Raw genomic sequence first — 10000 nt, forward strand, 5'->3', positions numbered from 1 at the left:
TTACTACTAAATAGCTCTTTTTGGAAAACTAAAAGCAAATTGCAAAACAAAACAGAAGGAGTGCAGATGTGTGAGCATCAGGTTGTATCAGTGTTAGTGCTGCAGTGAGCTGCTTTCCTCTACACATCTTTTTAAAACGGGGTTGTAGACTTGATACGGACGCTCTCAGCTCATGCTCCATGTTGAGGTGGGGTCTTTTCCGGTTTTAAGAGACGGAACAGCAGAAAAGACACCTGATGGAGACTTCACGGAGATTGGCTTTTGGCAAAACACCAAAAATCGGCGAGTGGCGCACGCGCGGCGTGATCTGTTAACGGCGTATCGTAACCATTTACCTGAAAGTACAGGCATTTCTCCATGTATTTATTAATGACTTAGTTTTATGTCCGTGTACTTGGTAATGTGTGAAGCCAGCAGCTCATTGTTGGTACAAGATACACGCACTTCAATGTCATATTTTGTTTGGGAATAGGTTGACAACGCCACAACGATATTAATCAAGGCGACAACGTTAGACGATTTTTTTTTTTCAACCTGACTTTTTCAGTCCCTGCTGCCCTCTTCCTCCGTCCATCCTCCCTGACGCGTATCGCTGCGGTCGGGCCGGCCCAGCTATCGGCAGCTTATCTGAGAAAACTTTTTGAAAAGACGGCTACGGACCGAACCAACTCTATTTGGAAAGTGGGAGAACTTCCTCGCGTGGTACAACATGTACCATGCAAGGAAGTTCTCCCCACCACTCGCCCCTCTAAATGAAATTGGTTGGTTCTATAATGGACCGAACCATCTCTATTTGAGAGGGGTGAACATCCTCGCATGGTACAACCCATGCTGAGGCTGCGGTGTCAGAATGCGGAATGTGTGCAGCTCACTTTAAGAGAAGATCGATTAACGTCAACAAATAAAATTCACGACCGGCCCAGAAGTGAGGCGGCCCACCGGGAACTCTCCCGATCCTCCTGATTACCCACCCCGGGCCTGGTTCAAGTCACAAGTAAACACGTTCTTAAACAAGTCCGGCTCGTCCGGCGTGGCCGGTGGCTCTGGCCTCCGCCAGGGGGCGGGACTAACCTTGCGGACGTAGTTGTGGTCAGGGTGGTACTTCGGGGGCATCAGCAGCAGGATGAGTCGCTCAGTGAGCTGGATCCCATTAAGCGACATCACACCCATGTAGAGGAAGATCCCGAACAGAACCGCCAGAGGGATCTGACGCAGAACCTCCCCGATCACAATGGACAGCCCTGAGGGGGGATCAGAGCAGAAGAAGTAGGAAAGGTAGTAAACGCAGCAGCAGGTAGAAGTCCACTGCAGTGGCAGTCATACCCACTAGAACCGCCACCAGGAAGCCCGTCACCCGCTGCTCCTTGACCTCCTGGATGCGCGGCTTGTCTCCCGGAGCGACGGCTTTGCTCATGACGGTGAGGGCGTTGGTGTGGGTGACGGAGCGAACCGTGGCAGCCGACAGCCAGGGCAAACCAAACATGGCCGAGACTCCGCCCACCACCACGATGATGAGGAGGTCCAGATGGAAACCAGTTCCCTTCACCAGCATCCGCTCCTTCTTACTCACGATCAGCCTGACGAACAGACGCAGGGGGAATTATCTCCATAGTCCTAACTACAAAAATGAACACAAAGCCGAGGAGAAAATGTTGTACGCTGTGATCTGGGACTCCATGAAGATGAGGATGAAGACGAGGATGGCCGGCAAGATGCTGGCAGCCATCATCCAGACAGGAAACTGCCCGTCCGACCCCAGAGGAGAGATCCACCAACCACGCTTCTCCGGACTGGACACTGAGAATCCACTGGGCACGTTCAGCTTCTGTCAGCCGACAGGAAGAGGAGGAGTTAAAGGTCTGTCGCCGCGTGTTGCCTCCACACTGGACTCATGTGATTAGAATGGCTGCAGCTGTGACCTGCGTGTAGGTGTCCTCCACGCTGTAGTCCACCAGCACCATGAGCAGGATCGCTATGGGGACGCCAAAGTCTCCGATGATTCTTCGCAGCTGAAACACACAGAACGCCAGCTCATTGACCGACGGTTTGATCGCCAGGGGTAAGAACCAACATGCCTACTTGTACTTGTTCACACATGTACCTGTGCCCTAATCTGGATGTGCACCCTTACCTGTACTTGTACCTGTATATACTTGTACCTGTGCTCTTATCTGGATGCGTACTCACAGGTACTTGTATTTACTGACCCTGCCGGGGAAGAAGGAGCTGTTCTTGAACTTGCGCAGGTAGAAAGCGATGAAATATGTTCCCGCCATGAGAACAAAGGACAACAGAGCTGTGTTTGGTTCTCCAACAACTTTCCCAGGATCCCGAGCAGCTGCAGTGTAGTTGCACACAGATGGAGATACTGTGTTGTTTCCATGAAAACAGTTTTGGAGAGGATGCTCCTGGAATATCTAGAAAATACAAAGAAGAGGAGACTCATTGACGCTCCATGTCGGTCGGTGGCTGAAGGCCATAAAAACTACATGGCTGGTGTTTTTATGTCAGATGTCTGAAACAACCTGGGTCCTTAAACACAAGTAAAAAAACAAGGACAACAAAGACTCACAAAGTTCTTTAATATCCTTTGAAGCACAAACACTTAATTAACTACGTCAACACTTTCAGAAACAACCAGGTTCCTTTTGTTCAAGCTGTACTTGATCTAAACGATCTTACGAAACAAACGTTTTATAAGGCAACAGGCTCGCTATGGACCTGTGACCTCTAACCTCACCTTGACCAGTTTGGCGAAGGTTTCATAGATGAAAATGAGGGAGATGAGGAAGGAGAAGATCTCTTGAGTAAAGCGGGAGACAAAGCGCACCAGGATGCTTCCCTCGAAGGCCACGGTGAGAAGAACAATGAGTACCAGCCAGAAACCGATCCAGACCCGACCCGTCAGATACTCCACTCCGTTGGCTTTACAAAACTACACTCGAACACAGCAGAGAGGAATACAAGGAACAGCAGACATGTTAGCTAACAAGATGCTTTCTGGACCCTTTGTGGCTTAAACCCTCTGAATTAGTCAAGGCAGATATGTATGTGAACATTTTCGGCTCTAATTAAGAGCGTTTTTGAGCGACGCCTTTAAAACTACTTTACAAAAAAACTCTCAAAACAAAATCAACTTACTTTGTGTTTCTTACGCGTTTCAACTGGGGATGCAGTAATCTGACATTTTCTTTTTTTTCAATTCTGATTCCTCATCTTAGGGAATCAACTCATCCAGAGAACAACGTGATATGAGGGTCCTTTTTCCTTTGTGAACCTGCTCACCAGGTGAGGTAGCCGGCTCTATCACCTCCAACATACTGAAGGTCCGACTGTGTCTCAGGGTAGACATCGAACACCCGAGTCCATCTTTTCACACGGTAATCATTCCCACTGTTCTCATGTGGCCAACGTAGTATTCGTAGGTCATGTGATCAAGGAAGGCCAGAAGATGTGGTTGAAAACCGCAGAAACAGAAAGTAGCCGCGATTGAAGTATTTCTTACATAAAGATATTTTTAAGATGAAGGGTGAACCGTCAAATACTTATAGTTAGTTAACTTATAGTTATAGTTACTTATAGTCTAAATATTCAATATACGTATTATCTATTCAAGGGAAGCAAATGCAGAGCAAACAAAAGAGGACCAAGGACAGAACCCTGGTGCACACCACCGGTGTTTCAGAGGAGGAGTACTAAGGAGATAACGAACGGTATAGTTATGGTTGAAAGGAAATTATAGCAGGGAACACAGGAAATGCTTCTCTGACAGCTGAACCCAACTGGAAGCGTCTCTTTGGAACAGATTATATCCGACAGAGACTCTCTGTTTTGAACTGACCGACTCTCTGTGAGCTCACCTGTTTCACTACAGGCAGGTTCCCCTCACTTTCTACCCTGGACGACGAGATAAAGCTCTGACTCTAAAGAGGCATGTTGCCTCAGATCCAATTTTGACCCAGGTGCGTGGGCTTCCTGCCAGGTGAGCTTACCGTGTAGAAGGCCTCTTCAAACACCAGCAGTGGTCCAGAGAAGCCGATCACCAGCAGAGGCTGAGCTCCCAGCAGACTGAACACGACGCCGTGCATCGCCGTGGCCACGATCAGCTCGGACACGCCGATCAGACCCTCGGTTTTCTCCCCTGAGCCACAGGAACAGAGGACATGGCTAGAAGTGACAGGTCTTTGAGAGGCAGCTTTGCTCCAATCAACTAGAAGTCATTTAAAACTTGTTCAACCAAATCTGAAAAGGAAGTTTAGCGTCTGTCAGAGTTTCTGAAGTCTGAAGAGTTTCGGACTCACCCAGAAGTCCTCCAAAGGTGATGGCAGGCGACAGCGCGGCAAAGTAGATGAAGACGATGGCGGCCATGCACTGAGGGTTCAGAGCATCTCGGATGTCGCTGAGGTACTGAGGGTAGCGCCGCGCCACGTCTTTGATCAGGCCTCCGAACAGACGGCCCGACCTCCTCAGGGGTTCGTCACCGGGTTTGGAGGGAACGAGGGAGTCTGGTCGATTAGAACGGAGCTCTGTTACTGTCCGCTCATCCAGCTGATGTCTTGACATCACAGATGACATCATGACATCACAAATTCACAACTTTACACACAACATCACGGATGCATGAGATTCAGTCAGATCACCACTTCATAGGAAGCTCCTGACAGAACCGCCTGAGCCCTTAAATGAATCTTTGTTTATCTGTATTAAAGTAATTAAAGTCAAGCGCTCAGCATTTTGTTCTGAAGTCTGTTGCATGTTCTTTTGGGGGAACGGCATCACGACAAACCTGCTGGTAATGAAATATTCAGTGAAACGTTTCAAGACGTTTGACATTTTAACGTTCAACTTGTCAAGATGCAAACAATCATTTTGGAACATTTTCTTTGTGGTAGCGGTTGAAGACGCAACATGAAGAGGAGCAGCAATTCAAAAAGGTCTCGTCATGATAACCGACCTCCGTCTGACTGAACGCTCGTCTGTTTCTCCTGCAGTTTGCTGCTCTTCTCCTCTTCCCTCTTTCGCAGCATTTCTCGTTGGAAGCGGGCGACCGAGCGAAGCAGCTCGTCCCCGCCGACGTCGGAGGGAGGGAGGACGACGCTGCAGTCCAGGAACCGGTTGATGGCCGTCAGCAGGTCTTGGCGGTCGTCGGCTTGGTACGCCGCTTCGTGGAAGAGCTGAGGGAGCCGGAAAAGGCAGATTTCATTTGAACACATCACGTTGGTTCAAGACGGTCCAGCACCTTTAGGATCGTGATGAAACATCCCGACCAGTAAATGGTAACCTGCAGGGACTCGCCTTGTCGGACATGAGCGTAGAGATGGAGCGTCCAATCTGGTGGTAGTCAATGTTGGCGGTAGGCGGGCCCAGCAAGAGGAAGAGGAACCTCACAGGAACCGGAACCTCCAGGACGGACTCCAGCAGGACCGCCTCCTGCAGCCGCACAAACGCCATGGACGGCTGCTCCAGGAAGCCCACGCTGCCTGCAGACACGGAAGAGGGATGCAATGAACCCACCGAACCTCAACTCTACAGACGCAGGAATGAAGGCGATGACGCAACGCGTACCCACGAGGACAACGGTGGCCTCGGCTCTCTCTGGGATCTTCTCCATCAGCTTCACTTCATGTTTGGATCTGGAGAGACTGATGGCCGGGGCTTCTCTCTGAACACACACACACACACACACACACACACACGTATAATAAATCAATATAAACAGAGAGAGAGAATATACAGTATGAGCCCTTTTCTGCTAGTTAGCATTAAAGCATGGTGGAAGTAGCAAGGTAGCTAGCAAACTAGCCGATCTATGCTTCACCCACACACTCAGTATATAAAGCCAAATGAAAGAAATGCGACATTGTGCTGTTTCATCTGCGTCTCTTGGTCACATGACCTTTGAAAAACGGAAACAGCTGATATAGGTTTTATTTGACCTCCACTGAAACTTAAGGTCATTATCAAACTTTGAGTCTATAACAGATTTCTTGTTACCTTGGACTTCTCTCCATCAGCCTCTTTGTGATTCGTCAGAGTGATGGAGGCCTCTGATAGGCAGTTGTGGTTGTCCATCAAGGCGGCCATGTTGGCTGCAGAGATGTACTTGCTGAACAAGCTGTGATCTTTCTCATCACTGGGATGACTGAAGAAACAAACAATGCATTCAGGGAAGATGTTCAAGTTGCTGAACCATCAGGTGGATGGATTTATCATTAGATGAATGGATGAACCATTAGATGAATGGATGAACCATTAGATGAATGAATGAATCATTAGATGAATGGATGAACCATTAGATGAATGAATGAATCATTAGATGAATGGATGAAACCATTAGATGAATGGATGAACCATCAGGTGAACCTGTGTCTGAGCAGCAGAGCTCGCAGGACGTTGGCTCGGTCTTCAGCTTTGATCTGGTCTGAGATCACCATCTGCTCCACCACCTGCTGAGCGATGCCCGGCAGAGTCTTCTGTTTCAGATCCAGAAGCACCGCCCCTGAAACACCACGCCATGGCGTCACAGTGACATCACAGTGACATCACAGTGACATCACATGCTGCAATGAGGGATCATTTTAGGACCAATTTTCATCAGATTTTTCATTTGTTCAACAATTTTAATTTTTCCATAAATATCTTTCTACTGACCTCAATCTTTAAACTTTAGACCACATCAATTCAGAAAATGTTCTGTGGAAAATTTGAAGGACTTTCATACTCTAACTGGAAAAACAACGTTGTGTTTAATGCAATCATGTTTCCTTTCATTAAGTCCATCATTTGCAGCCAGAAAAGAGAAATGTTTGTTTTTACTCATTCAGTGTTTTACAGGTTTAGTCTTCCAGCTGAAAGGGAACATCGGAGGATCTCTGCTGCGGATCAGTGAAGACTTAGACATGACTGTATGTGATGTTACGGGGCTGGACCATGGTGCTCTGCAGACGCTCCACCTGGGGCAGTCTAGCCTCCTCACCGTGGGAGATGGTCTTGCGGAGCTCCAGCAGCGCCCTGAAGGACAGCGAGGCGACGTGGGGTCGTCCCCAGCGCTCCGTCTCCTCCTCCACCTCCTCCTCAAACTTGATCCAGCGAGCCGTCTCCCTCCACTGCAGCTCCTGGCTCCTGTCGATCACCAGCTCGTTCAGCTCCACGAACACCTGGAACGAACACCGCCGGTCGCTGGTGAGGACGCGACCTTCACTGCAAATTTCCTGGAGACCTGTTCTGCCCCCAACTTTTACCTGCACCTCTAGATACCTGACTCTAACCTCAGGAGGTCCACGTGAACTATCAGGACATTTAGTGCAGCTCTTCACCCACAAAAACACCTCAAACGCAGTTTTTTATCCAAATTAAGGACGTTTGATCAAATTTAGACGTTTCCATTTTGCTTTTCTAGTGAAACGCTTGACGATCTTAATTATGACAATAAAACAGTTCATGCGATAAAGACCAGTTCACAGGCTGAATGGACCAGTTCACAGGCTGAATGGACCAGTTCACAGGCTGAATGGACCAGTTCACAGGCTGAATGGACCAGTTCTGCTTTACAAAAGTCCTTCTGAAACCAGCTGGTGAAAGAGTTTTCTTAGGAAAATACAATGAAATACTCAAAGTCAGAATGATTTAAACCAAAGTGAATCAGACTAAACCAAAGCGGGCCAAAGTGGACTAAACCAAGACAAATTGCTCCAAAATACATTACAGGATAAATTCTGTCAGAAATCCAGATAAACAGAGTTAATTATTTTAAGGAAACCCGACTCAAAGAAAGCCAGCAGTACCTTCCTGGGTCCGGTCTTCAGGTCCAAGCCGACCATCCTGAGACGAGACTGAGAGAGACTGACCTGAGCCCACCTCCCTCTCCCTGAGAGACTCTACCTGACTCTGACTACCTGTCTGACTCTACCTGTGAGACTTCACCTGTCTGACTTTACCTGTCTGACTCTACCTGTCTGACTCTACCTGTGAGACTTCACCTGTCTGACTCTACCTGTGAGACTTCACCTGTCTGACTCTACCTGTCTTACTCTACCTGTGAGACTCTACCTGTGAGACTCTACCTGTGAGACTTCACCTGTCTGACTCTACCTGTCTGACTCTACCTGTGAGACTCTACCTGTGAGACTCTACCTGTGAGACTTTACCTGTGTGACCCGTTGAGCTAACAGGTAGTTAGCTGAGAGCACTATGAGTGAGCCTCTGACCTCGTGAGGAGTCCGGTCCGGTTGAAGGTGTTGCAGGTGTGACGGTGTTCTGATCTGATCTTTGGTGACGTGGCTGATCGGCCCTCTGGAGCTCCGCTTCACCAGGTGACGCCTCACGGCCGGAACATCGTCCAGTCGGTGACCTGCATGCGTGTGGGATGAGGTCAAAGGTCAAAACCTCTGAGAGACCTGTTCTGACCCCAACCTTCACCCGCACCTCTAGATACCTGACCCCAACCTTCACCTGCACCTCCACCTCTAGATTCCTGACCCCAACCTGCACCTTCACCTCTAGATTCCTGACCCCAACCTGCACCTTCACCTCTAGATTCCTGACCCCAACCTTCACCTGCACCTCTAGATTCCTGACCCCAACCTTCACCTCCACCTCTAGATTCCTGACCCCAACCTGCACCTTCACCTCTAGATACCTGACCCCAGCCTGCACCTTCACCTCTAGATTCCTGACCCCAACCTTCACCTTCACCTCTAGATTCCTGACCCCAGCCTGCACCTTCACCTCTAGATTCCTGACCCCAACCTGCACCTTCACCTCTAGATACCTGACCCCAACCTTCACCTGCACCTCTAGATTCCTGACCCCAACCTTCACCTGCACCTCTAAATTCCTGACCCCAACCTTCACCTGCACCTCTAGATTCCTGACCCCAACCTTCACCTGCACCTCTAGATTCCTGACCCCAACCTTCACCTGCACCTCTAAATTCCTGACCCCAACCTTCACCTGCACCTCTAGATACCTGACCCCAAACTGCACCTTCACCTCTAGATACCTGACCCCAAGCTTCATCTTCACCTCTAGATTCCTGACCTCAACCGGACCTACACCTGAGACTGAACCCTGAAACCGGTCTTTGAAGACGTGAGCACCGACCAGAATGTCCTCACTTTGAGGTAAAAGCTGCAGAAACAAACACACGCTGTGGTCTCATGGGAACTTTCTGCAGTCTAACAGAGTTTCAGGCTCGATTGAACTTCAATGAATCTGTAAGACGAGACGTTACCTCTGAATTATCCAATCAGCTAAACACACACACACACACACAGGTGTGTTTACCCTCTTCAGTAATCTGCAGGTGAGTTTCAGGTTTCTATAAAAATTAGATTTTCTCTCAAGGAGGTTTTCACATCATTTCTTAATCCTCCAATAAGGTTCCAGCAGAGGGAGTCAGCTGACCCAACGTTCCAGCAGAAGACAAACAGACGGTACTTACTGAGATCGGCCTCCTGTCACACAACACACAGGATCAATACCGGCTTCATGTTGATCCGGGAGACCGACAGAGTTCTCCAGAACCAGAACCAGGACCAGAACCACACACAGAAAGAAACAATAGATAGAGGCCGTGGGCTTGGCGTGTAGGAGGACCTCATTGTGTTCAGGTCACATGGTGAAGATCCAGAAGGAACAGAAAGCTCTTTCATGTTGGAAAACATTCCTTCAGTGTGTCTTCAGCCAAAGTACCCCAGTGCATGCTGGGAGATGCTAATCTGCTGATCTTATTTTTGCAAATTAGCACGCTAACATGAGCTAACGATGAGTAAACAGTTGTTTCTGTTTCTGGTCTCTGTATATGTGTGTATATATATATATATATATATATATATATATATATATATATATATATATATATATATATATATGTCTGTAAAAAATACAAGTTCACTGACTCTTGATGCCGTCCCGGTCGACACACATCAGCGTTTCTTCCTCGTCAGTGTCGTCAGCGTCAACGCTTGTCATGATGCAACCGGCTGAGAGTCCGTTGTGA

General features: G+C 48.4%; 1 protein-coding gene across 2 annotated transcripts in view; it reads right to left on the reverse strand.

Annotated features, from left to right (window-relative positions):
• Window positions 1–10000, reverse strand: part of slc4a2a (solute carrier family 4 member 2a) — a 15575-nt gene that overhangs the window by 1826 nt on the left and 3749 nt on the right. The window contains exons 5-20 of one of the 2 annotated variants that reach the window (XM_068568073.1): window positions 9900–10000; window positions 8208–8350; window positions 6977–7157; window positions 6364–6499; window positions 5995–6142; window positions 5566–5662; window positions 5296–5480; window positions 4955–5174; window positions 4302–4505; window positions 3993–4141; window positions 2741–2935; window positions 2208–2417; window positions 1920–2009; window positions 1659–1825; window positions 1324–1577; window positions 1072–1241 (exon numbers count right to left, since the gene is read on the reverse strand). The exon at window positions 9900–10000 is cut by the window's right edge and continues 24 nt beyond it. In XM_068568073.1, the coding sequence (XP_068424174.1) occupies window positions 1072–1241; window positions 1324–1577; window positions 1659–1825; window positions 1920–2009; window positions 2208–2417; window positions 2741–2935; window positions 3993–4141; window positions 4302–4505; window positions 4955–5174; window positions 5296–5480; window positions 5566–5662; window positions 5995–6142; window positions 6364–6499; window positions 6977–7157; window positions 8208–8350; window positions 9900–10000 (2650 nt within the window). Of the gene's footprint in view, window positions 1–1071; window positions 1242–1323; window positions 1578–1658; window positions 1826–1919; window positions 2010–2207; window positions 2418–2740; window positions 2936–3992; window positions 4142–4301; window positions 4506–4954; window positions 5175–5295; window positions 5481–5565; window positions 5663–5994; window positions 6143–6363; window positions 6500–6976; window positions 7158–7784; window positions 7849–8207; window positions 8351–9899 lie in introns of those variants that run through there. The other variant, XM_068568082.1, reaches the window with a different exon arrangement.

The sequence above is a fragment of the Clinocottus analis genome, unplaced genomic scaffold, assembly GCF_023055335.1.
Source record: "Clinocottus analis isolate CAN_PGR_092001 unplaced genomic scaffold, fCliAna1.0.p SCAF_11, whole genome shotgun sequence".
NCBI lineage: Eukaryota > Metazoa > Chordata > Actinopteri > Perciformes > Cottidae > Clinocottus > Clinocottus analis.